At 51.5% G+C, this 24,678-nt stretch overlaps 9 protein-coding genes across 9 annotated transcripts; 4 read left to right on the forward strand and 5 right to left on the reverse strand.

Moving 5' to 3' along the window:
* Window positions 1–99: 99 nt before the first annotated feature.
* HETIRDRAFT_429299 (uncharacterized protein) lies at window positions 100–1,780 on the forward strand (the record flags this gene model as incomplete). The annotated part of the gene is made up of 5 exons (XM_009551957.1): window positions 100–444; window positions 498–557; window positions 911–994; window positions 1,081–1,156; window positions 1,245–1,780. The coding sequence occupies 5 exons, from the start codon at window positions 100–102 to the stop codon at window positions 1,778–1,780; spliced, it is 1,101 nt and encodes a 366-aa protein (XP_009550252.1).
* Window positions 1,781–2,020: 240 nt separating this feature from the next.
* On the forward strand, window positions 2,021–5,187 carry HETIRDRAFT_120128 (uncharacterized protein; the record flags this gene model as incomplete). Its single annotated transcript, XM_009551958.1, has 13 exons — window positions 2,021–2,232; window positions 2,275–2,376; window positions 2,429–2,586; window positions 2,762–2,890; window positions 3,075–3,333; window positions 3,512–3,572; window positions 3,630–3,726; window positions 3,838–3,959; window positions 3,982–3,996; window positions 4,221–4,255; window positions 4,309–4,459; window positions 4,707–4,778; window positions 4,855–5,187. 13 exons carry the CDS (start codon window positions 2,021–2,023, stop codon window positions 5,185–5,187), a joined length of 1,746 nt encoding a protein of 581 aa, XP_009550253.1.
* Window positions 5,188–5,538: 351 nt separating this feature from the next.
* HETIRDRAFT_120129 (uncharacterized protein) lies at window positions 5,539–6,548 on the reverse strand (the record flags this gene model as incomplete). Its single annotated transcript, XM_009551959.1, has 8 exons — window positions 5,539–5,696; window positions 5,735–5,793; window positions 5,889–5,935; window positions 5,957–6,001; window positions 6,064–6,088; window positions 6,133–6,186; window positions 6,256–6,374; window positions 6,417–6,548. 8 exons carry the CDS (start codon window positions 6,546–6,548, stop codon window positions 5,539–5,541), a joined length of 639 nt encoding a protein of 212 aa, XP_009550254.1.
* A 571-nt stretch (window positions 6,549–7,119) lies between these two features.
* On the reverse strand, window positions 7,120–7,919 carry HETIRDRAFT_436026 (uncharacterized protein; the record flags this gene model as incomplete). Its single annotated transcript, XM_009551960.1, has 3 exons — window positions 7,120–7,468; window positions 7,533–7,697; window positions 7,752–7,919. 3 exons carry the CDS (start codon window positions 7,917–7,919, stop codon window positions 7,301–7,303), a joined length of 501 nt encoding a protein of 166 aa, XP_009550255.1. The 3' UTR covers window positions 7,120–7,300.
* Window positions 7,920–9,248: 1,329 nt separating this feature from the next.
* On the forward strand, window positions 9,249–9,905 carry HETIRDRAFT_411347 (uncharacterized protein). The gene is made up of 2 exons (XM_009551961.1): window positions 9,249–9,788; window positions 9,843–9,905. Exon 1 carries the CDS (start codon window positions 9,424–9,426, stop codon window positions 9,676–9,678), a length of 255 nt encoding a protein of 84 aa, XP_009550256.1. The 5' UTR covers window positions 9,249–9,423; the 3' UTR covers window positions 9,679–9,788; window positions 9,843–9,905.
* On the forward strand, window positions 9,249–10,451 carry HETIRDRAFT_436027 (uncharacterized protein). The gene has a single exon (XM_009551962.1). It carries the CDS (start codon window positions 9,777–9,779, stop codon window positions 10,074–10,076), a length of 300 nt encoding a protein of 99 aa, XP_009550257.1. The 5' UTR covers window positions 9,249–9,776; the 3' UTR covers window positions 10,077–10,451.
* A 597-nt stretch (window positions 10,452–11,048) lies between these two features.
* On the reverse strand, window positions 11,049–12,228 carry HETIRDRAFT_23759 (uncharacterized protein; the record flags this gene model as incomplete). Its single annotated transcript, XM_009551332.1, has 4 exons — window positions 11,049–11,321; window positions 11,375–11,815; window positions 11,874–11,984; window positions 12,037–12,228. Coding segments are annotated over 4 exons (1,017 nt in total), but the record flags the coding sequence as incomplete, so codon positions are not given.
* A 2,206-nt stretch (window positions 12,229–14,434) lies between these two features.
* Window positions 14,435–15,151, reverse strand: HETIRDRAFT_411348 (uncharacterized protein). Its single transcript, XM_009551963.1, has one exon. It carries the CDS (start codon window positions 14,753–14,755, stop codon window positions 14,600–14,602), a length of 156 nt encoding a protein of 51 aa, XP_009550258.1. The 5' UTR covers window positions 14,756–15,151; the 3' UTR covers window positions 14,435–14,599.
* A 1,986-nt stretch (window positions 15,152–17,137) lies between these two features.
* Window positions 17,138–19,060, reverse strand: HETIRDRAFT_56213 (amino acid transporter; the record flags this gene model as incomplete). Its single annotated transcript, XM_009551368.1, has 5 exons — window positions 17,138–17,263; window positions 17,332–18,101; window positions 18,152–18,691; window positions 18,755–18,802; window positions 18,880–19,060. The coding sequence occupies 5 exons, from the start codon at window positions 19,058–19,060 to the stop codon at window positions 17,138–17,140; spliced, it is 1,665 nt and encodes a 554-aa protein (XP_009549663.1).
* Between the last annotated feature and the right edge of the window lie 5,618 nt (window positions 19,061–24,678).

The raw sequence follows: 24,678 nt of genomic DNA on the forward strand, positions 1-24,678 counted from the left end.
GGGCGCAAAATTCACATGAATCGATCGATTGACGAGTCAGTCACCTCGGCCAAGCGCCGAGGATCGATAAACTCAACCTCCGTGGGCACTGGGGTTCCCATGGCCCACCTGCGCGACCTCCCTGTCACACACTACATCAAAAACTGCCTCTTCATGCACGAAGAAAGTGTTAAAATTTGGCATATGACTACTTCCGATGGGGGTCGGTCTTTCTCGCCGGAGAGCGAAACGTTATGGTTTGCGAGCGATTCGGTTACGCACGTTATCCATCGTGTGTGCACCCTAGCAATAGCGGCGGACAGGGAAGTGTATAGGGTTAGCATCGGTCAGAGGACGTACAAATTCTTTGTGCTCGATGTGAGAGATAGAGTCCCGACAGTGATATTACCGAGAGCCGATCTCACTGTCAGGGACTACATTGAGGAAGGGTTCGATGGAGAGGTTGTATGTGCTGATTCAATTCTTTACAATTTCCTTTCACTAATGGCTTGTGATAGATAACGTGGATTAGGCCGCATGGAGAAGAGATCGCGTTGGCCCCACCGTCAATTCCCCCTGTCCAAATCCCCTCCCCATCTCCTCCCCCCTCTCTGTCTCTTCCCCCCTCCCCATCTCTTCTCCCCTCCCTGTCCACCGGACATCACCCCGAATTTTTCCCAGGGGATGTTGCAGATATATAGCAAATATATCTGAAATATATCCGCAATATCTCATCTACGCAATATATCCCAAATATCCCGATGTCGAACCAAAGTGACAGCTGACTAATCTTTTTTCTACAGACACGTGACAGGGGCGCGTCATTGGACGCCTCGAAATTTCTTCCAAGTCGTCCTACGCTAGTCATTTCCTCGTTGCCTGTACCTCATTATCCCTCAATAAACCCTCGTTTTTTCACATATGCATACAGGCTGGAGAGAAGCAGACACCTGATATGACCCCTGCCCTTGTGAATAGTGCAGCACGCACAATCCACCAATACACCAGCTCCACCGTACGATCCACTGACACCTCCAACGACAAACGATCCTTCAACACGATGTACAAGGGTATACATCCGCCACATCTATTGTCCCTCAGAAGCGAGGATGCGAAGAATCAGAGGCCCCCGCTCATCTAGAGGCGAGGCAGGAAGATTTCGGGGCATATGAGGGAGGTGAGACATGGACCACCCTCGGTGGGTTTTCTCCTCCTCAACAAATGTTTCTGTCTCTTCATTTTCATCAATGCTCACATTTGAACAGATTTTCTTGATAATGAGGATGAAGGAGCATGCATATATGCCGGTACTGACCCACATGCACTGCCCAGCATGTTCCCATCACCCTCGCGGCTTGACGACGACAATGCATCCACCCTAGATGACAATGCATCCACTCTAGATGACAATGCATCTCTCTTAGACAACGACGACGCTGGTCATTTCTCTCGCTCTGGTACTTGCTCACTTGCTCCATTGGCATCTGACTCAGATTTAGACCCCCGTGGGCTTCTTGGCACTCCAGAGCCCACTCTATCCCTTTCTGAAAATGAGGAGCCAATACCCAAGCTCGAAAATGACCCTCAGTATCAGACTAGCAGGGAACTATTCGAGTGTCTCTTAGACTCAGGCTTGGAGCATCTCAACGATGACGACTCAAACCCCCCGGCATTCGACGAAGATCCTGCCATTTGCAATGCCTACATCATGGCATATCTCCTTGCTGCATGTCATGGATCCATGCAAGAAGCCATAAAGGCCTACTTGGATGCTGAGCACGAGACGCTACTGTCTATGTGAAGGAGGACTGAGCTTGAGATGCCTGGTCTCGACACTATGGCGTGGACACTCTTGACTGCAAAACGACGGCTGCGTATCGATGCCAATGAATACATGGTATACTATTTTCTCTGTGACATTTGCTGGGCATGACATGCGCTGAACACTTTGTATGAACTCAAGAGTCCCTTTTGCTACAATTCTGAGTGCTCGGGCCTTCTATATGATGCCAAGGTACTCACTGATGGCAGCCACAAAAGAATGCCCCATAAAGTCCTTCCAACCGTGCCCATCAAGCCCATGCTCCAACAATTTCTGCTTCGCCCTAGCAAGTACCAAGAATTTCAACATTGGAGGAGACCAGGAGCAGACGACGCCGGCAAGGCTGAGCCCATCAATCAACTGGCCGAGCCCCTCAATGCGTATGAAAATCTCCCTGAGGTTCTTGGCGACATAAGCGATGGCTGGCGCTGGTGGGTTGTGTCTTGGGGCCTCGAATGACGACAGGTCACTAGCGCCGTGTCTACATGGGGTGTTGAGGATGTGTTAGTAGAGGAGAAATGGCAGCGGTTCATATCCTTACCGTGTGGTTTGCTGTTCTCCATCAACATCGACTGGTATGTCCACGCGAGTTCCCCTTCATCCTATTTGTTGATTAGTTTTCTCCAGGTTCTCACCAACAAAGTGCTCACATGCGTACTCCACCAGCACCATCTATGTCACCATTCTCAACAATCCCAGATCCAAGTGTTTCTTGGCCCAAGAAACGCTACTGTACTGCTTTGTCAAGCATGCTTACTTGTGGAAAAATGCCAGTCCTCAGGAATGTGAGTGAATCGAGGAGCAGCATGCAGTTAGCTGGTCAAACCTCACTGCGCTCCCTGGATGGATGCTAGCATGTGATTCACCTGTAGATTTTATGCACGCTGTCTTTCTTGGTAAGATTTCTTTTCTACCATTGTTTGATGTCCATCATTACTGAACATGCCAGGGAACTTCTAGGGGAGGTCAAGCATATCATACAGCAGATAATAGTGGTTGGTGGGATGCTGATGCATTGGAGTCGGACCAACGACCCATGGAAGAAGCTGGAGAAGTTCCTGGGCTCCATCTGGTGGCCATCTACGATTGGTTGAGTGCCGTCTAAGGTTCTAGTTCCCTCATCATGCGAAGAGAAAATCTTACCTATTCTTGGTACAGATCTCAGGTTCTTTGAAGGCTGAGCAATAGTGCAACTTGGCGACTGTACTGCCCGTCACATTGTATTGTATGTGGGAGCACAACGGAGAGATTCCTGATTGTGATTCCCCTAAAGCAAGCCTAAGGACAAATGCCGGAGCTGTGTTCTACAAGACAGAGAGACTCCTGCGAAAATGTCGGAGAGCATATTGTGCTCACCTTTCCCAACAGCCTGGTGAGGACCTAGATCTCAAAAGCCTTCCCATGGACAACTTATCCATGGATTGGAATTATCAACAGCACTTCAAGGCAGTTCTTGGTGTGTGCGCCGCCATTCGGATCTGGATGCATAGTCCATTATGCTGGACGAAGCTTGGTGGGCTCAAGAACTTTATGTGCGTGCCTGTCAGGCATGGTCACTCATGCATTGTCATCTAACCCCCAAATTTTCATCTCCTCACACACAGGGATTTGTTTATTTATCATCTAGGCCCTGTTTACGGCTTCTGGTTGTTTGGACCTGAGGCCAAACAATGGATGACTCGTCAAAGTCAACACCAACAGACATACTAGGGGAGAGCTTGAATCCACCATGATGTGGAGCTGGATCAAGAACATCCTGATCCATGATTTGGTAAGTGTATTCCTTTCAGTATGCAGATTAGGTTAGTTTGCTTATAAGGATCTATAGATATGCTCTCTTGAGGACCTCAACAACAAAACTGCAGACAACTTGGTAGCAATCGAGAACCTTTGGAATCACCTCAAGGGGAATCACAAGAAGCATTGTATGAGAGGATCTCTGCTTAGCATGATTGCAAGTTGCAGATACTAGCAGGAATCAACAGGTCGGCTGCTGTGTGGCATAAAACATTGCTAATTCATTTTTTGAACTCTAGATTCTTACACAATTGAGCTTCCTCGGCAAGGAACCTGTGCAGACCTGAAATTAATTGACATTGACCGCACCGACGTCTATTGCCTCATCTTTGCATACTTGTGGATGGTCTGGAGATCTCAGGTGAATCTTGTCTCTAATACAGATGACTGGCATTCTGGTGAGCCTTTTATAGGTATGACAACCACCTCTTTCTTGCACCTCTTGGTCAATGGTACACAATTTGGTATGTGTATCTCCTATTAAGGGAAAGGCACCTTGTATGCTTTCATTGAGGGCCGGCAAGCGGTGCGTATCCACAGCATTTTCCATGTGCAACACGACTGCCACAATGTCACCCTCCCTCCACTATCAACAACCCTCATAATCATTGTGCATTTCAAGAGGAATGATCTGCCGGCTATGCCATGGTCTGACTGGTAAGTGAGTTTCATCATTTTCATATTATGTGCATATCACTCAATCGTGCCAGGGAAACAGACCTAGGGATCAGGACTTGGAATTTCAATAAATTCTCTGAGCCCGAGATTATCGAACCACATTGGCTGTGTGGGCATTCTGCCCTCACAGAGATTCCCCTCCCTGACAAGCGTAGAGTGTGGGCCACCATCTCGCTAGATCATGTGAGCACTCTTAAGACTACTTGCTCATCACTTAATTTTCATCCTCCCTAATTGACTCAAGAACCCGAGGACTTTGATTTTGACAACATAAATTATTACATCTCCCCTAGTAAAAGTATGGATCTATCTGCCAGAGAGCTCCCTCTTCCCTCTAATCTTCCTCTGCAGGGTATTCTCCATAGAGCTCCTCATTGTCCATTCCCTCTATGTGCACGTCACCTTCTTCATCTTCTCCTTCAGCCCGTAGGACATCTTGAACTTCAAAGTCAGCTATGCGGAGAGGGGTGTCGCTGTCAGGATAGCTTACAAGCCATTCTGGGTCTATCTTTGCATGCAGGATCTTTGCGCTGATGAGCGCGCCACCCCTCTAAGCGCCGGGACCCCGTTTTTCGCAGTTCTACGAGCACGAGCATGCTGACCTCAGGAGATACCCCAGAGACTGCCTTGTGGCCCCGCCGCCCAGAGCGATCCCTCCGATGCCCACTACGACCTCAGCATTACGGTATCGGGCCGACGCGGTCTTGTCTCACACCCCCCCAGTCATCGCCTCGCATCATCTCACTCAGCCCCCACGCGTATCGCACGACGACCTCGAGCCTGCTACACCCGCAAAGACCTCGCCAAGCTCTCGCCATACGCCTCGCAAGCATCGACCGCACGGACCGCACCACAAGCAGCTCCGCGACGCGATATCGCAGAGAGCTTTATCGCGTGCGCTTATTGGGTAGTACAGGTCCCGTGATCCATTGCCCCTCCACCTTCCTAGAGTTTACCTCGTCTCACCGCTACACCTCTTTACTAAATATCGCTTTGTCTCGCAACCGCGGCACGACAGAACCTCGCGGTCTGCGAGCACCTCTGCGCGTGGTCTTCTCTTTATCTTTCTATGTTACGGTCTTGGCGCGATATCGATTTACTTTACCTTACGAGTTCGCATTTACTATACTCACTTCGACTTACTATAAATATCTGCCTACGACACTGCAATATACCAGTTTCGAACACCCCTCTGTTTAGAGCTCAACTTCGCACGAAGATCTCGCTCGTATCGCATTGCCCTGATATCGCACGCGCTCGCCTTAGCACTCGTCACCTTCATCGCCGCTATTGTCAGGGCCTTCGTCGCTGCCCTTGAAGTTGCCTCGGTCACTCGCGCCTTGGCCCAAGGTCCACCACTTCGTTTCACACGAGAGTATTCTCGCGTGACCTTGCATCACCTCGCTAGATATCTCGATATCTCGTAGTACGTATATCGCGCCCCGTCCCGCAACTCACAAGGGTCCCCCGATATTTGTAGTAAAGTCAGCTCCCCGCCTACCCTGTGTCGAGATTTACTGCAGCGACAAACGTGCACGAAGGCACAGCGGTATGTTTTGACTTCAAACGGACTATTACATAATATGTTACCAGTTTCCTTTTATGGACTCACTCGGACATGTTACCTTGCGGAGTTGATGCCTTGGTACTATACAGTTCCTATTCACACTCCGAACACACTATCGTTACCATACGTTTGTTGTTATCGAGCACCTCAGTCGTTGTCTACACGCACTGAGGTAAGCTACTATACCATTCACACTTTCGTAGATCTTTTACTGACTTACCGTAGTCATTCGTTTGCTCGCGCTTCTATTAGGTACTTGTTATATATATCAGTCGTTGTCTACACGCACTGAGTCATTCGTTTGCTCGCGCTTCTATTAGTCGGCCTCGTAAACTCTAACACCCTGTGTTTAGTGGTGTGTTTTGTGTTGTGTTTTCGCACGCAGAGCCATCGCAAGCGCATCAGCGCTCACTCTCTTTTGACTGGTGGGTAATTATTTTTCCCTTGAGCTTCCTTATACATGCACAAGAACACTTGCATTGCTCCTGACGACTGCATCAACCCCCCGTAGGACCTCATTAACCTGCCAAGCTATTGACCAAGTGTGTGATAAAAGCACCAAGCAAGACTTACCTCGCGCGCCCGATATGTAGGAGCTCGTAAGATGAACAGCTTCTGTGACACGACCCTACGGCCCTCCCACAGGAGTTTCCTTTGCTTCTGCACATGGCGGGGGATCGGCCCTTTGTCCTCCGGGTCAGGCATGGATGACAAAAACGCCCATCGCAGATTTATAAATGCAACCCAACGTGTTTAACATTCGCTCACGATTGCCGTCACCCTCTACGAGAGCTGTTCGCACCTCAAAATCGCCTCCCACTGTGCCCGAGGAGCACTCCGTCGTACTCGTGCGCTCGAGTCCTCCCGCCCGCTCTAAGTCCAGCAGGCTGCCGCGCAGAGCACGATCTCCATTCTCGAGTGCAAGGTGTCCTTGCTCGAGTCGCTCGTTCAGGCGTCCCAGACCGAGATCCATTCGCATGCCTCACTTATCTTGCTCATTGCCAAGTGGCAGAAGGACATCGAGGGCCAATGAAGCGACGTCCACAGAGAGTGGGCTGAGGCTGGGACCTGGACATCAAGGCTGTGAGTTGCACAAAGGAGGAAGAAAAGAAACAAGATAAACCTACACAACAAGTCTACGGGTATAAGGCCTATGCTGTTACTAAAGACCACTCTAATCTCATTCAAGTGGTTTTCCATGAGGCCTTCCTCGATTCGCCGTCTCAATGCCACCGCCGGTTATGTCACCGAGGGCAAGTCAAGTCCACTAGTTTCTGAGCAGGGAGATGTGAATGAATTAGTGAAAACTAGATTAATACAGTGTTCCGCATCAGCGCATGTTATCGTACAGCTGAACCTCGTGAACTTCATGCTATAGATCTCCTTTTGAGTAATACATGTTGTCGAGGGAAAAATTGACTCTGCGTGCCGATAATAGCTTTCGAGGCTCGGTGCGATTATTTTATGGTCTCCGAGACATCTCCCAGCAAGGTGGGACTAGCCACTTTCAATGTGGGCGAGGCCTGCGGCCCGCACGAACGGGAGCGCGATCGAGGCTGTGGCTGAGGCTGAGCATGCACTGGAGAACGAGTGATGTTGCCGACACCGCCACGGCCCGATGAGTGCTAGAGCAGATGATGGCATGTTGTCAGTGTTTGAGGAAGCACTGCGAAACAGTCGTGAACTTACAGGTCCAGAGGTGCGGGCTTCGTCGCTGCTGCGAATCAAGGTGTCTTCATACTCTGTTTGTTTGATACCGTTCTCCGCACATAGTGGGCGCGCTAGGCCATCGACTGTGATATCTCGAGATGGAGAGCGTATGTTGCCGACTCCTCCACGGCCGGTGGATACCACCTGAAAGGTCGAACGATGAATATAGGACAAGAGCTGATGGGAAGAACGACAGACCTGATCAGCGACGACAGAGGGACGTGGTTCCCTCCCTCTCGTCACAGAGAAGTCGTTTGGACCATCAAGGCGGGCAGATGAATATTCATGGGAAATAGAGGAAGGGCGAATGTTTCCGGCGCCTCCTCGCCCGGACGAACGCTGTAAAAGATACCGTGAACGTGACATGCCGGGTGTAAACGTGGATGGACCATACAAATTCACGGCCCCTCGAGACGGAACGCTCTTTGGCGAGACTTGAAGTGTCCACTTGTAGGAGCACAAACAGCTGGTCAGCGCAGGCTCGCAGACGTAGTAAGATCTGAGCCGCGGGGATGGCGAGGGAGCGATAAGAGGAGTGTAGATAAGGACAGAGTGGAAAGCATGATGACGAAAGAGAAGCCGTTCCCCTTCAATCTATAAGAGCTGCCATACCTGGCTCCTTGCTCTCCCGCGTCACCGCGGTCCGCCCCGTCTCGGTCGAGTGCATGCTGTCGCCCGACAACACTCTGCTCAGCCGCGCCCCGAGTGCGGTGATCTGCTCTGCGACCTTGTTGCGCGATGTTGGCGAGGACTCTCGGTCAGCCATGTGTTTGTAAGTGGGCGGCCACGGGCTGTGTCTGCTGAGAAAAGCGGCGGGGGAGGGGATGGAAGGCGTCGTGGCAGCGAGGCGACAGGGAAGGGCAGGGCTTGTCGAAAGCATGGACAGGAGGACCTTTTGGGTGCGCGGCAGCTCGGCTCATGTCCTTTCTCTGTCGACAGCCCGTTCGCCAATTGCGTCTGCGTTCTGCAATGTAGCGTGATCACTTGACAGCCGCGCTCGTCCCCTTCCATCCGCCCTTCCTGCACACGTGGGTCCCACCTCAAATGTTTCTTCACAAGGTCCGTGCCCCGCTCCTCTGGCCTCCTGTCCCTGCTGTCTGTCCTTTGAAGCTTCCGCGCATACCCAAGTGCCTTTGCAGAGCATTTAGGTCCGCCGTTCAAGTCCGCTCGCGCACAATAATGACCATCGATCGCCTCTCTTGCGCAACGTGACGTCTACCACAGGAGGGTTCATGACCACTTCCGCAGGAACTGTCGTCTTATTTTGCGCGCATGCAGTGTGGGAGCGAGCGCTTCTCTCATAGCCTCCAGAAATTTGTCCTGCCCAGGTTCGGCACGCCCACTTTCCCTGGATTCTTGCGTCGAGGTCCAGGGCACGCCAGGGCACGTCATCGAATGCGCCACAGGACGGCAGAGGATCCGCGTTGGGACGGCACAGACACCACCGCGCGTCACCAGGTTCCGTGCGCAAAGGTGCTGTGTCTCTGTGTTTCGCTTCCGAATCTTCCTCAACACAGCATTTTCGTAACGGCACTTGGAAGCAAAGCTCACATAGAGCTAGTATGGCACTATTCTTGGTTCACGAAGAGATACAAATATCGTTGAAGTGCGAGCAGCTATAAATATAAATACATCTTGTGCACGAGCGTTACGAGAAAGGCCACACTTGTCTCATGGATGTCGCGCGGTATGGTTAGATCGATAGACGCTCTTCAACGAAATTGGATTTGTGTCTAAAGCATTACCCACATCGGCAAACGCACAAGGGCGACCATATCCAAGTCCGGATAAACACATGGTTCCAGATGCTAATTGGGCAGTGTCGTGACAGATCATAAGATAAGAGACGAGGCAGCGCAAAGCGAGAGAGATGAGCGAGAAGAAAAGACACGCGACAAGAAGAGGCAAGAGACGCGAGGAGGGCAGCAGGCGGCATAATGTGCAGACGAAGGTATTCACCATCAAACAAATAGAGAGAAGATATGGTCGACACGAAGGCAAAATGAGACATACACAGCGACAAAGCAGGCGGCGCAGCAGCGAGGAACATGAGGGCGGGAAAAGGAGGGACAGGATCGCCACTGAGCCAGACGTGCGCAGGGGTCGAATCATAAAAGAACTGTGAGAATTGCCCGGTAACTATTCTCCTTTGACACGCCATAGCACCGCCAAGGCGGCGACGCTGAGCATGAGCACGCCCACCGCTGTCGACATCTGTGCTGAATGTTGAACCATCTGTCGGCACAGTGCTGTGAGCAAACGCACGAAAACGAAGAGAACAAAGCTCACTGGCGCCAGGTGTGCGCCCTTCAGATTGGCGGCGGCGGCAGACGAGGCGTGTGCGGCGTCATCTTCCGTCGTCATCGTCGTCGTGGATCCTGTCGATGCCTTCCGGACCGACGACTCTGGGGTGATGGGATAGTGCTTCAAGGACATGATCCTCGCATCGTCGCTTGCGTGACGCACGTCCGAGTCCGAATCGTCCTGCGCCCAAGGCACGCGCGCGCGTGCCTTGGATACTGACTGGCGCTTGTCATCGAGCAGTGTCGCGCCCTCGGACGAACTCGCGTACCCACCGTCGTCCTTATTCAACTCGGCCGAGTGCGAACGCGATCGGCCCCGGGAGGTCGCCGGCCGTTTCCGCCGATGACGCTTGCCCGAGTCAGACGAGATACTGCGCGGACTGGGAGGCGTGACGAGCCCGACGCCGTTGCGCGCGTTCCCGTTTGCCTTGAGCTGGTGTTGCTGCAGCGTCGCGAGCCCGGCATCCACCTTCGCGACGGCGCCGTCAAACCCCTCCTCGGCAGCCCGCACGCGCGCCTCCCAATCCTCACGCGCCCTATTGATCCGCGCGCGCTCCTCAGCCCATTCCTCACGGACGCCGCTCCACTGGCCCTCGACATCCTTCTTCCACTCAGCGATGAGCGAGGTGAGCGAGGCACGCTCTTGGCTTGCCTCGGTGGCATGCGACTGTATATCGGTCTGCGACGCCTGGACGAGTGACTCGAGCGAGGAGACCTTGGATTCGAGCATGGAGATGGTACTCTGCGCGGCAGCCTGCTGGGCTTGGAGCGTGCGCGAGAGCTCGAGCGCAGATTCGAGCTGAGAGGCGAGGGCATTGAGGCGCTCCTCGGACACGGAAGACGTCGAAGGCTGAAGAGCAAACGGCTCTCGTAGAGGGGGCGACGGCGATCGTGAGTGCATATTGAGCACGTCAAGGTGCATTTTGGATCTGCCATGGATGTCCTCATCGTCCATGCCCATCCCTGTAGGCTCCGGTGTTCTCGGTCGACCCAGCTCATCTCTCCGCCGCCGCCGCTCCTCTTCTTCTTCTTCCTCCGCCGCCAGCTGCTCTTCGTCCTCCTCCTCGACGCGTTCCAGCTCGTGGGGCGTGACGGTCGCGATACTTCGCGCGTCATCATCGTCGCCGCCGTACTCGCTGTCGTCGTGGTCCTCGGCACGCAGCGTCCCTGAGCGTCGTCTGCCGCGTACGCTGTCTAATTCGCGTTTTTCCTCCTCCATTAGCTCGCGGAGGGTGCTGACTTCACGCTTGATGGCTTCGTGCTCAGAGAGCATACCCTCCATGGCGCGGATCTTGTCGACAAAGGAGGCAAGAGAGACTTGAGTTTCCTGTAGTTGAGACTGCAGCTCGACGACTGTGGCAGGAGTTGGCGCCGAGTTCTCGCTAGTGGGCGGCTCGGTTGGAGGCGGTGGCTGAGGTGGTTGGACAGGAGGAATTGATTGGGGGTATGGAGGGAGATTCGAGGGCTGGCATGTGTCAGACGAAAATTGGCGCACAAAGCAAGGAGGCAGGAACTTACCGGGACACCACTCAGTGTTTCGTGGATTTCGTTCATCGCGCCCGAGAGGGAGTTAAGCTCCGCTCCAGTCTCTCGAGACTTCTGGAGCTCGCCTTGAAGACGAGTAAGGATATAGTCGAAGGAGAGGCTGCCCTTGCCGGGGGCGCGCATGTTACCGCCCATGCCGTCGAGAGCGCTGAGGCCTTGCTGTTGCATGACGCCTCTGCGCTGAGGCTGACCGGGAGCGCCTTGTGCAGCAGCAAAGTTGAATGCGGCATTGGAGGAGGTGGCTGCGGCAGGAGTCCGAGCGGAGAGGCTGACCATGGACGGACCGGGCTGATGTTGTTCTGCGCGGGCTGCGGCCTGCGCATCTTGCTCCGTGATGACGCAGACGACGCGTGCGGCGACCTTGTGGTGGATGATCGTCTTGTTGTCTTCACCCACGATATCAATGCCGAATTCCTTGGGAGGAGGCGGATGGGCGGGGACGGAAGACAAGACGAGGGGGAGAGAGACGCACCACGATATCGTCTGTCTTGAGCTCGAAGGGGTCTGACTCTGCACCCTCTGCACTGAGGCGCTCGCTGTTGATGAATGTACCGTTGGAGCTTTTGACGTCTTTGATGTATATCTGAACGGACGGAAATGAGAGTTGAAATGAAGCGAGAACAGAAGAGACGGACCTTTTCAGCCTCCTCCCAGACCTCTGCATGCTGGCGACTGAGGACCTTGGAGTCGAAGAAGCCGTTCCTCTCGCCGGGCGCGGTCTTTGCGCTGGTTTGGCGACCGATCTTCACGCGCTGGTTGGGGGGTAGGTGGATGTGTTTTGGGATGAAGGAGTCGTTGAGGGGGTATAGGTAAAGTGCGGGGAGGGGCTGCTGTATGTGTGATTGTGCGAACATGGCGGGCATGGCGGGCGCCATCGAGGACGTCGAGCAAAGCAGCGAGGAGCGAGTCGAGAGCAGCGTCGACGCTCGCCCGCCTTTGTTTGGCTGTGCTGGCAACTCCCCACGTGACTCGCTCGCGTGGCCCTCGCCGTCCTCCGCGTCCGCCTCCGTCCGTCCCCCGTTGTCCTCGTCCTCGTCGTCGCCGTCGTCGCCGTCGTCCCCAGTTGTCCAGCAGCATTGTCTTTGCGGCACTCCGACCGTCGCATCGCAACCGTCCGCGGTGCTCGACGCCCCCACACCGTCGAGTCTGCACCTCTCCGGCGCCACGCCGTTGCCACGCGCGGACGACTACTGACCCTTCGCCGTTCCTTCTTCTCCTTCTCCCTCTGTCCTTCCTCTGCTTCATCTCCCTCGTCGCTGCTCTCCATCCTTCTCTCTCGCCTGGAATCCACCTCGTTGTGCCCGTGTTTCTTTTTCTTTTTCTCTCCCTCTTCTCCCGATACCCTAGTTCCTGTCTCTCTATCACCTGGCTAGATCTCCATGTCTCAACTTCCCTCCTCCACGCTCCCCCTCCAGCCCCCATCCCTCCAAGAGGCTACGAAGCGGTCCACAGTTGCCTGGCAAAATGACCTCGAGGCCCTCTTTCACCTCGCAAAGGACCGCTTCCCTGACGTCGTCTGGGAACTCTTTGCAGACGACTCTTCCGACCCCCACACAGAAGAGGTATGGGGGCACAAAGGTAAGTCTTGCTCTCTCTCTCTCTCTCTCTCTCTCTTTCTCTTGGCTCGATGTACAACTCGCCATGCACTGCGGATGCCAGGGCCCCCGTTGTTATCGCCGTGTATCAATTAGATCATCGTGTGCATCTAACTATTACGCCGTACTCATACCATCTCCTCTAGCCATCGTCTATGCCCGCGCGCCCCCAAGCTTTCAAGCGCGCTACTTCTCCTTCCGTCCCGCTCCCATCTCGTCTCCTGGCCTCTATACCCCCACGCCCTATCCAGCCCAGTCCGCCCTCTCCTTGAACCTCGGCGCCGACCTCCCCGCCGTCTCTCGCTCGCCTTCCCCATTCCGTGCCGCATCTCCCGTCCCCTCCACAAATCAGGGCGGGATCCTCCGCCTCCAGACCTCCATAAATCCGACTCTCTTCTCCAAAGAGCTCGAGTACCTCTACACCGGCAAGGGTTTCGGCGAGGCATTCGAGTTTCTCTTCGACTCGGCGGAGCATCGCGAAGAGGGCGATGCGGAGGAAAACAGGATCGACAAGCTCAGGAAAGACCTGGTCTTCATGTGGCGCTCCCGGCTCTACTCGGACGTGCGCGTCACCATCGAAGGCGCCTCGGCCGCGCACGAAGGCACCGCAGCCGTCTTCTCTACCCACCGCTTCGTCCTTGTCTCCCGTTCCGCATACTTTCACAACGCACTCATCGCATGGGGCACGACGCCGAAGCCCAGTGAGCCGCTCAGCCTCGCGCTCCCCTCTCCCCCGTTCACTCCGCCCGCACTCCACTTCATTCTCGGCTTCATCTACACTGGCACCCTTATCTTCTCCAACCGGTCCTACGATCTCGACACCGCTTTCCACATCATGCGCTCCGCGACCTATCTCTCCCTCGATACTCTGTACGACGAGATTCAGGCGCGCATTGTCCAGGAGATGATGCACGGGCTCTACCACGCCTTTCTCGACTTCACCGAGTACGAGCGCGTCACGGGCGGCAAGTGGGGCGTCGGCGGCTGTCGCTGCAAGCAGTGCGCTCGTCGCGTCCCGCGCGTCCTCGAGTTTGCGCTTCTCGAGGACGTCAAAAATACGCACATCGAGCGCGGCGCGCGGCGCGCGTTGGTCGGCCTTTTTGGCGAGGGGTGGTGTTACTCCGAGTTCGCGCACCTCGATAAGAAGACGCGCGAGTCGATCCTGAAGGGCGTCGCCAAGCGGACGACGCCGCTCAATGTATTTCAGCTGCTCTACGCAGCGCAGGCGGCACTGCACAAGCTCGAGTCGAACGTCGAGGTGTGGGCCGATATCGTGCGAGATATGATTACCGAAGCCCGGAAAACGATCGACCATGTCTTCAGCACGCAGTCGGAGGAGTGCTTCGAACAGCAGGAGTGGCTAGAGATCATGGAAGTCGATGCCGCGCGATTCGACGATGGCGAAAGAGTAGAATGGATTATGGATGCCCTCCGACGTGGGTTCTCAGAGAAATCCGCTGGCAAACTGTACCAGGTACATCGTCTTCTTCATTTCCTCAACAATGATCGTTCATCTTTGTCGTTGATGCTACAGACCCTCGTCGATTGTATCCTGACGCGAACGCCTGCTGCTGATCCCTCCGGGGCGATGCTGTCCGCAACGTCACACATTCGCGTGCAGGTGGAACAAACGCGGGTCGACTTGGTTCAATGGATTCGGCGGCGGTGGGTAGGCGTGCGACAGGAAGGCGGTTTCGATGACGTTCCAAAATGGGCGTTGAGCGAAATTGCCGGCGGTGCGCAACAATTCTTCTCTCATGTTGTACTGACTGACGCACACGCGCTATCTTAGACATTGGATTAAATGCAGAAGACCTCGCGCCGGCATCCTCCCCACCATCAACACGAGGGTCTCCCACGCGTACAGGCCCTCGCTCAACAAACGCTGGAAAAGGTGACGCCGACCAAGAGTCGATTGGCGTGCACTCGCTGCGGACGAGCGTTCTCAACCGCAACATGGCGAAACAACATGTCTCGTCCTCGCGGCGGGATACCGTCCAATCGTCCGCCAGCTCGATCCGGTCCGTCGCGCGGAGTACGCACTCAGTCGCATCGCAGGCCAGCACAATTTCAGTGTCCATACCGCGTCGCATCAGCCCTTCGCTTGGCCCCCGGCCTGACTCCAAGCTGACCCCGTCCAGTACCACATCCATCGCGCGCACCGCGTCATCTTTTGTCACGAGCGCGAGTCCAACGACCGTGTTCGAAGAGGCGCCAGGTGAGCCCTCCAATCCGATCGCATCCGCATCCTCCTCGACGGCAGGCTCCTCGTCAACCGTGAATGGACAGCGCACTCCGATCCCCAGGCCGCCGAAAGCAGCACCGCTCGACCGACCAAAGTCCTCCGCTGCGTCGATCAAGTCGACCACAGCCTCCGTCAAGTCGTCCGTCGTTTCCGTCAGGTCATCTACAGCCTCTTCCTCCAGAAATTCCACCGCATCCGTTTCGTCCGTGCGCTCGCGTGCCTCCACGATCCGGAAGCCGTCGTCTACTCTCACCACACCATCTGTCCCCTCTATCCGCGTGCCATCGACTGCGACGTCGCGCACATCTTCGTCTGTATCCCGCCCTACCACGAGTGAGAGCTCGTCGACGTTCAAGAGCGCTAAATCCGATCTAGCCGGCGACGCCACGCTCCGCGTACGCCGTCCCTCCGTCTCGTCCTCCGTGTCCACCGCCAGCGTCCGCACGTCGGTCGCATCCACCAAACCCGCCATGCGGCCTCGGCGAGCGTCTGCGGCCTCCACAACTTCTGTTATAAGCACGACAGCCAGAGTCAAGAAACCGGCTACTCTAGACAGCGGCGTGAAACGGGGGCCGATCGCCGCGAGATCGCCTTCCGTGGCGTCAGTCCGGTCTACCGCCTCGACATCTCCCACAATACCAAAGAAGACCCTTGTGGCGCGCAAGCCTCCGCTGGGAAAACCAACAAAGTCGACCGACTCGAACAAACTCAAGGCTCCAGCGGCATCTCGGGAAAGTCCTGCAAAGGGGAAGGAGAGAGCGCCTGCACCCGACTCGCCGGTCGCGTCCCCATCGAAGACCGCCTCCTCTTCAACGGACGTCACCCCCAAGACGGCGAGAGAGCTCAAGCCGAAGCGCTCTTCAGATACCATCACCAAGGCCACGCCCGCCGCGAGCCTACCGCGCGTCTCTCCACCCGTGGACGACAGCTCGTCGCCGCGGGGTGCGAGTCTCGAGATCGGTATCCCGTGCATCATCTCGTCAAAGCGCGCGCGGTTCCGCGCGTTTGCTCGCTACATCGGCGAAGTCGCAGGAGAGCTCGGCCCGTGGGTCGGGGTCGAAGTCCCAGTGGGGGACAGCTGGTCGCCAGACCAGCTCGACACGCGTCAGTGGAATGACGGCACCTGGGGTGGCGTCCGCTACTTTGACCTCGGGAACGGCTTGGAGTGGGACTATGGCGACGATCGCGCGACGCGCAGGCGCAGGCTTGATCCTGTGGGCAGCCTGACGTCCTATAACAAGGGGTTGAAGCGGGAGGGGGACCAGCTGAGTATCGACCGCTCAAAGCGTTTCCGTGCAGCCTCGCCTGCGGTGTCAGACGTGACTATGACGGAGTCACGGGGGCTCTTCGTGCGACCTCAGCAGGTGTTGTATGTCATCGACGCCGTGGGCTCGGAGCTCTGAACGTGGAATCTCATTATGCCTTTTATTTTTGGTTTATCGACTGCGTCATGGTCACTTCCTCTCTCACTGGTGTGTTGAATATGCTAGTCCCGAAGCCGGTTCAGTTTGGCGCGCACACTCGTTTTGTCGCTTGCTTGCTTGTTACGGAATTTTACCGGATCGTCCGTCTGTGGCGTGGTTGTCGGAGTTTATGCTACATCTGTGCTCTTTCTTCAGTCTTATATGTTGTGAAGAAACCTCACCGGCTTAATACCAAAAAAAAAGTCAAATCAGGATGAGCCATCCCGTGCGCTGTGGAGAATCTCAGGCAAAGTCTTGGGTATTTGCCAGGCTTTGTTCCTACTCCTTCGAAGGAAACAATCGGGTCGTCCTCACACCTCGATATGCCTGCAGCTTACTGATAAGATCCACAAAACCAATTGATATTGCGCCCGATGAGAGCTTCCAGTAGACACTAAATTATAATTGTGGGTATACAGCTACGTGCAGTCATTCAGATAGAGGAAAGGACGGCCATTGCCTTACCGAAAAAGGTGGTCGGCTCTGGACGCATGGCGTCCTCTGCGGCCCCTGCCCGTTCATCTGCAAGGATCGCATCTAGGTCGGACACAAAGTCCATCTACGCAAAGCAAGCGCGAGTCAGTCCACAACTGATTAAAAACAATGGAAATATGGGCACGCGCGCACCTCTGACGCTCGCACGATCTTGCTCTTGAGGTAAAACTTGTATCCAATGTAGAAGACGATAAACCACACGACAGGAAGGTAGTTCGAGAAGAACGCGGAGGGGTCCCAGTGCCCTGGCCTGAACACCTCCCAACCGCTAAAGATTGTGACCACGGAGACCATAAAAATGACCCATATCGCGGCCGGGTAACCGAGCTTGCTCTTCCATGGGAGATCCTCATGCTTGAGGCCCTGAGCCGCCATACCGCGACGGAAACGGAGGTACGTGATGGCGATGGCGAGCCATGTGAGGATGCCCGAGAGAGCGGTGAGGTTGACGAGAAAGTTGAACACATTCTGCGCAGACGACTTGACGCCAAGGTAGGCGAGGCAACCGAAGAGCCAGGAAAAGACGACGGCGACGTACGGCACGCCCGCTCTGTTCGTACGACTGAAGATGCGCGGCGCGTGACCTTGTGAAGCGAGGGAGTGGAGGGTCCGTGATGTGGTGAACAGGTCTGAGCTGGCTGCGGAGAGTGCGGAAGTGATGATGGCTGCGTTGATCACCGACGGCAAGGCCTTGATGCCTGCCGTTTCGATGGCAATGACATAGGGGGAGGCGGAGGCCGTAGACGACGAGCCGAGGCGCGGATTGTTGGAAGCGACGAGGATGCCGACCACTAACGAACCCATGAAGTAGATCACGACGATGCGAATCCACACGGTGCGGAGAGCTTGAGGAAGGACCTTCCGCGGGTTTTTAGTTTCGGCGGCAGCCAAAGCGAGCATCTCTGCGGAGCAAGATGAGCCATGTGTGCATGTACAAGGACGAGTAACCTACCTGTGCCAATGACGGAGAAAGCCGCTTGCGTGAGAACCGCGAAGAACCCAAGAAAACGTCCCGTCGATCCTGGAATACCGAGATACTGCACGAACGGCCCCGGGTTACGCCAATATTGAAATCCGGTAGCTTTGTGGCTGGGGCCTCCCCCCGCGCTCAAAATGATGCCGAGGATGATGAGACCGACCATGGTGACGACCTTGATGGACGCGAACCACACTTCGGCTTCGCCGTAATACTTTGCGCCGAACAGGTTCAACGTGAGTACAACGACAAGGCTGATGGACATCCAAACGGCCTGGGAGATGGAAGTGGTCCAGTAAGTGACGAGGACCGCAGTCGCGGAAATTTCTGCGGCAAGGATGAGCACCCAGCAGAGGTAGTAGTTGATGCCCATTGCACTGGACAGCGCAGGATCAACAAAGCGGCCGGCAAGTCGGATGTGACCGCCAGGGACGGGCAGGAAGGTGACCATCTCTCCGACGAGAAGCATGACGGCGATCGTGACGGAGCACATGAGCGAGAAACCCATGAGCAAACCTATAGAGCGAGGGGAGGCTCAAGTCAGTCTTTTGGTGATATCTCAAGACAACGCGACCTGACCTAGCGGACCACCCTTGGCGAGACTTGAGCCGATTCCCAGAAAGATGCCTGAAATCGTCCGAAGTCCACGACGAGTGAAATCGTCAGCAACAAGCTTCAATGGGAGCAGCGAGTGTAAGGCTGACCTGTGCCGATGCAAGCACCGATAGAGATGAACGTGAGGTGGCGAGGCTTGAGGGACCTCTTCAAGCCATGGCTCTTGTAGTCGTTGTGTTCTGGTGAGACATGCACCTGAGCGCTATACTCTGCCTTTTCGGCGTCGACATCGGCTTTATCGGCGTGACTGGACTGCGAAGAGGCGAGCATTGCAGCGACGAGGAGAAGGGAGAGGATGGGACGAGGGTTGAAACGAGGACGATGGAGTCAAGTCGGAAGGAGCTTGGCGACTATTATTTGTTGTATTTGACATCATTTTTCGGTGCTGTCGTAAAAATTGAGGCGCTGGTGGAAACTTGGATGGGGTATCGGAAAATGACGATGTTATCTTATCTATCGCCGCCGTGCCTGCTTCTCGGCGCTTACGTACCCGAGGCGCGGCATCCCACTAGCATCCCGCCATCGAGACCGAAGAAGTTGGAACTCTCATAGCACCTGCACCTCGAACATACTCTGTAATACACGACATATCTGCATCACATATCTGCCTATCACATTCTCCTTAGTCCATTTCAATGCTGATAATGTTGGAAGTAAGGGGCTCCTATATGCATTGAGATTACCCACTAAGTGGGGTGATCATGTGATGAGCAGATTGGAGGGAAGTTGTTCCCTCCATCCACTTTCTTCTTTCCTCAGTTCTCACAAATGAGACTGAGGTTAGTAATTCATGATGAGTACATACTGTTGTTCCAAAGGCTAATAGCCATTGTAGTGTTTTTTATTTACCCTACAGTCTAAAACTTACCTGTTTTAATGAATTATGAGACTTGCTAGTCTCTGCTAAAATACTGACACCACTTGTTAGAACTAGAACTCCCCAACACTCAAAACACTCTAATACTATTGAACCCCTCTCTATGAATAGTGCTACCTATTAGCAAGGCACTAACACCTCTTTCAAGACCCACTATAAACCCTCTACTAGTCAGGGCATCTAACCACCCACATAATATCTCCCTCCTCAAGAATGATGAGAACAACTTCTTATTGTGGAAATCATACACCCAAAAGGTACTAGAAATCTGAGGCCTCTAGGGCATGGTAGACTATGAGAAAGAAGTGCCTGAAAAGACATTAGATTAGTATAAAGAATAGAAGATGAGAAACAGATAAATAGGCACATAGATCATGCTCATCTTGAAGGATAAGCCTCTAAATGCCATTATATACACAACATCAGCCTTGACTATAAAAATAAGACAAACACCACATGATATCTATATGACAAACAGACACTCAGACTTGTATATGGTAGGCAATAACAGTCTATATTTACCTGTAATAGACATTATGTCTCAAAGTAAGTATAGGTAGTACAGAAAAAAGTTCTATAGTATATATCTCACCTCAGACTTGTGCTCAGTAGGCAATAACAGTTTAAGAGAAATGAAGATGAAGATTCAAATATATATCTAAATAAACATATAATAACCAAAAGGGACAGAAACACAAATGTGCATATGGACATATCAAAATGTTAGAACAATGAGTGATAAGAAATGAACAGACTCTAAAACAGGGCTCGGCAAGACTTGCTAATCCTACACTCCTCCTCAAGTCTTGTAAAGTCCAAGCTCAACTGCAAAATGCTTCACCTTCACAGAGAGTAAAGCCTTTATAAGAGTATTGGCAACTATGTTATCAGTTGGACAATAAATGATACACAAAGTACCATTCTTGATAATCCAATGAATGAAGTAAAAATAAATGTTAATATGCTTAGAATAGGCATAGTACTAGTGGTCCTTAGTAAGAGCAATTTTGGACTGGTTATCTGAGAAAAGAGTGGTCAACAATGTGAGTGGCTCAAAAACTTCTGCAATAAGGATCTATAGCCAGAAAGCCTCCTTTGTGGCATATGTTGCAGCAATGTATTCACTCTCTATAGTTAAAAGAGTAGTAATCTCTTGTTACTTTGAGCTTTAGGAGACTGCTCTGCCATTGATAAGGAAAGTATATCCTGAGATTGCATGCTGATCCTCCACTATATTCCCATCTGCATCAACATATTCCATCAACTGCTTTTTCATTCCATTATACATCAGCCATAGGTTTCTAGTACTAGCTAGGTGCTAAAGAATCCTCTTGACTACCTCCTAATGAGCAACTCCAGGATTAATTGAGAAATGTGATGCTATTGAGACTATAAATAAAATATGGGGGCATATGGCAATGAAGGCATACATAAGAGCACCAACAGCCTTGCAATAGGGAATATCTTACATTGCTGCATAATTAGCAGTTGTTGCTGGAGCCTAAGAGGTTGAGAGTTAAACATGAGTGTCCATTAGGGTAGAAATGGGTTTGAGCTTATCAAGATAGAAATAGCACAAGATGGAGTTGATATATGAGCACTGTGACATCCTAATTATACATGCTTTGTAGTTATATTAGATCTCAATTCTGAGGAGCCAATGAAGCTCTCCAAGATCAGTCACCTTAACAAACCATCAAAGGCTTGCCTTAAAATTCACAATAAGCTTTAGTGACATAGATACAATCATACAGTCATCAATATAAACAACCACAACCATAAGGTCAGAGCCCTTGTACTAGAAGAATACAGCTTGATTGACCTAATATCATATGAACACCATCTTCTTTATAAAGATCTGTGTAAGTTTCTGATACTAATGCTGGCTAGACTGCTTTAAGCTGTTACGAACTGCTCGTTCGGTAACCCCAAAAGTAGGAGGTTCTTCCCTAGGTCACTCGTGGAGGATGTGTGGAACGATGGTCTCGACTGTACGTGTAGCACAGGAGCCAAAGATGTATTGCAGTATGGCAATGAAGCCTGCAGTAGGAAGACTGCAGTAGAATGAAGATCCCTGTATGTGAAGATACAGGGGAACGAAGGAGTACTGTAGGAAGACAGTACTAAACGAAGAGAATAGACTGAAGAACCTCAGCCTACTCTATGAGCCTTTTATACTACTTTAGGAAGTAGGGCGTGAGAATACCATATATGTATCCGTAGGTATTCTATAAGTCGTCTCTCTCAATAACGACTACTCTTGTGCTTCTCCGTTAGTCTCCTTCCGGCCAGGAAAGACTAGGAGCTCCATGCCCGATGTGTGAGTAGTTTGTAAGGCGGCGTTCCATGCCCGCTACGCAATAGGCCCGTGATACTCGACCAACGATAAGGTGATCCGTTGGGAGTGGATGACCAAGGTTACTATCTGTACCTTGTTGTACGCCTCTCCGTGTGAGGCCGCTTGATATTTGTGATGATTGTGTCGGAATAGACCGCCGTTAAGGCCCGACAGAACGTGATCATAACATAAGCTATAAATCATCTTCTACAGCTTCAAGACCCTACCAATAGCATCTTTTGGCATTTAGAAAACCACCCCCTTGTATTAGCTCCGGATTATATCTAATAGTGTCTAAAAGTATCTAAAAGTGTTGATAGCATCTAAAAGTATCTAATTTCCTAATTGGGAGCAACTTATAATGAGCATTGGATTGGTTTCTAATTTTATAATATTAGCACTAATCCCATACCAAGAAGTCTTTAATTAGCAGTAGGAAATAGTAAGTACTACTGCTCTATCAGTAAGAAGGTAAAGATGTGGCACATTCTATACTATTTTAACATATTACTCTTCTTCATATATGCCTATATCATTATCTTGTAGCTTTTTTGCTGACTTTCTAGCTACCTTTACAAGAGACATAGAAAGAGAGAAATATGCATTGATGCCCCAGCCACTTTGTTGGCAGCTTAGCAGCTGCCACAAGAGACTATGAAGATCTCAGTACCTTGGCCTTGTATACAAGATCATTGAAGCTATCATTGTTAGCCAATGCCTGCTACTGGTTATTACAAGACACAATATGCAGGTTAGGCTTAGGGATGTGCTACATGCAGCCTTGTAGACCTTGTCTACTAGTATAGTGGTCAATACTGTCTTGTACAGCACATAATCATCACCACTATTGATATTACAATTCTCAGTGCCATCCACACTGTCCATTGCCTTGTTATACAGAAGATGCTCAAACTTAGTGTTTTTTTCTAGCTATTCGGCTATGGAAAAGACAGTCATGTTGGTATGTAGTGCTAGAATGATATATTTGCCTGCTATGTAGAAAATATGTGCACTAAGCATATCAAGATCATCTCTAATAATCTTGTGCTTATTTATACATAGGCATGCCATATATATACCTTTGTCCCTACCCTCTATCTCACTAGTGGCCATTTGGAAAACCCCTCTCTCTTATTGGATCTTAATTACTAATAATCATTAATGATACTAATTTGAGCTAATTATGGCCAATTATTCATAATTATGTTTTTGATCAAATTTGCAAATTAAGGTAGCATTGTCTATACTAGTAGAGTTATATTGAATATGATATTCAATTATAGTTTTACACATTCTAAATCCAAATTGTGTAAGTGCCACAATTTATTTCTATTCTATATAAAGTATATTATTTATTTTCCATTGGTTTATTATCTTCTTAGCTGGTGTTTAAACTAAATCCTGAAAGACCTGACTTTTTGGGTATTTATTGACCTATTTATCTATAAGATAGAGAAAAGATAAATGTTGAATAAAATCAGAGATGTTAAGGTTGCCTATATTATGTCTACTTATTTAGATTACCAAGTTCATATTTTAGACCTTGTGGCTTAGTGGCTGGAGCATCTGTCCTGGGTACTTCTATACATGAGGTTGTTGGTTTCACTCTGGCAAAAGGCAAGTTTGTTATAAGGTATATTCTGTGTTTAGGTATTAAACTAGTGTTCTAATAGACATGACTCTATAAGAAGGCTATGAGAACTATGATGCTTGATTTATTATGATTTTTCCGAAATTTCAAGTTATAATGAATCCTAATAATTCCTAATTTAGGAAAATTATGTCTAATTAGAACAGGTTTAGACGGGGATAAGCTAAAAATGTCTAATTCTAATTGTTCTTAATTATGCATAAATAGAACTAATTAGAGCTTAATACAAGGGGGTGGTTTTCCAGGTGTTCAAATGCCTGAAAATGTGGGATCAGAGTGCATATATGCATTTATTTAGGGCAGGCTGGGGTGGGACTGAAGGAGATTGCAAGCATAGCCTATGACATGTATGTAGCAAGAATTGTCAGAACAGTGAGTATTGTGGGTGTAAGTGTGAATGTTGGATGGATAAGATCAAGGGTAAGCACAGGCTGAGCTTGGTGGTGATGGTGTGGGTGCTATCATCTGTGTTTCTCATGCACATGGTGGCTTGGATTAGCCTCAGAGTCTGCAGTATGCACACAAGTGCCAATGTGGTTAGGGCAGTAGCAGCAGCAGCAACAGCAGTGAGGCCAGAGTTCATTTGGGCTCTCTATGTCACAGTGCTAACCCCCTGCATAGTAGTACTGACCCCCACACTATACCACATTTTTTCCATCCCCCTCGCTCCCTGCACTTGCCAACCTTATCAAGCTGCAACCCTTTCTGATGACCTTGTCTCTCCCTACACTGATCTTCTCAGCCTTGACATGCATGCTCACCTTACTCCTCTGCAGGATGCACCTCTATGCTGCCAGTACTAATGCACTTGCCAGCAGCTGCATTTATGCATGTAATGTGCTACTAGATATGCTTATGTTCAATAGCACGGTGCTGCAGCCCGACACCCCTCCCAAAATGTACCCCTCAAATTCAAGGCCATGCATGGATGCACCGCTCCTGCCACCACAATAGATTCTTGCATCAAGGCACTAGTCATCCCATCCCTAATGCATGCCATGGCTGCTTGTGTATGCGAGAGA

The sequence above is a fragment of the Heterobasidion irregulare genome (genome assembly GCF_000320585.1).
Source record: "Heterobasidion irregulare TC 32-1 unplaced genomic scaffold scaffold_09, whole genome shotgun sequence".
Classification (NCBI taxonomy): domain Eukaryota; kingdom Fungi; phylum Basidiomycota; class Agaricomycetes; order Russulales; family Bondarzewiaceae; genus Heterobasidion; species Heterobasidion irregulare.

Coding starts and splice junctions, on each gene's coding strand:
- HETIRDRAFT_436027 (XM_009551962.1), top strand. CDS start 9,777: ATGTTGAACCATCTGTCGGCACAGTGCTGTGAGCAAACGCACGAAAAC.
- HETIRDRAFT_411348 (XM_009551963.1), bottom strand. CDS start 14,755: ATGAGAGAAGAATTGTTGCGCACCGCCGGCAATTTCGCTCAACGCCCA.
- HETIRDRAFT_411347 (XM_009551961.1), top strand. CDS start 9,424: ATGAGCGAGAAGAAAAGACACGCGACAAGAAGAGGCAAGAGACGCGAG.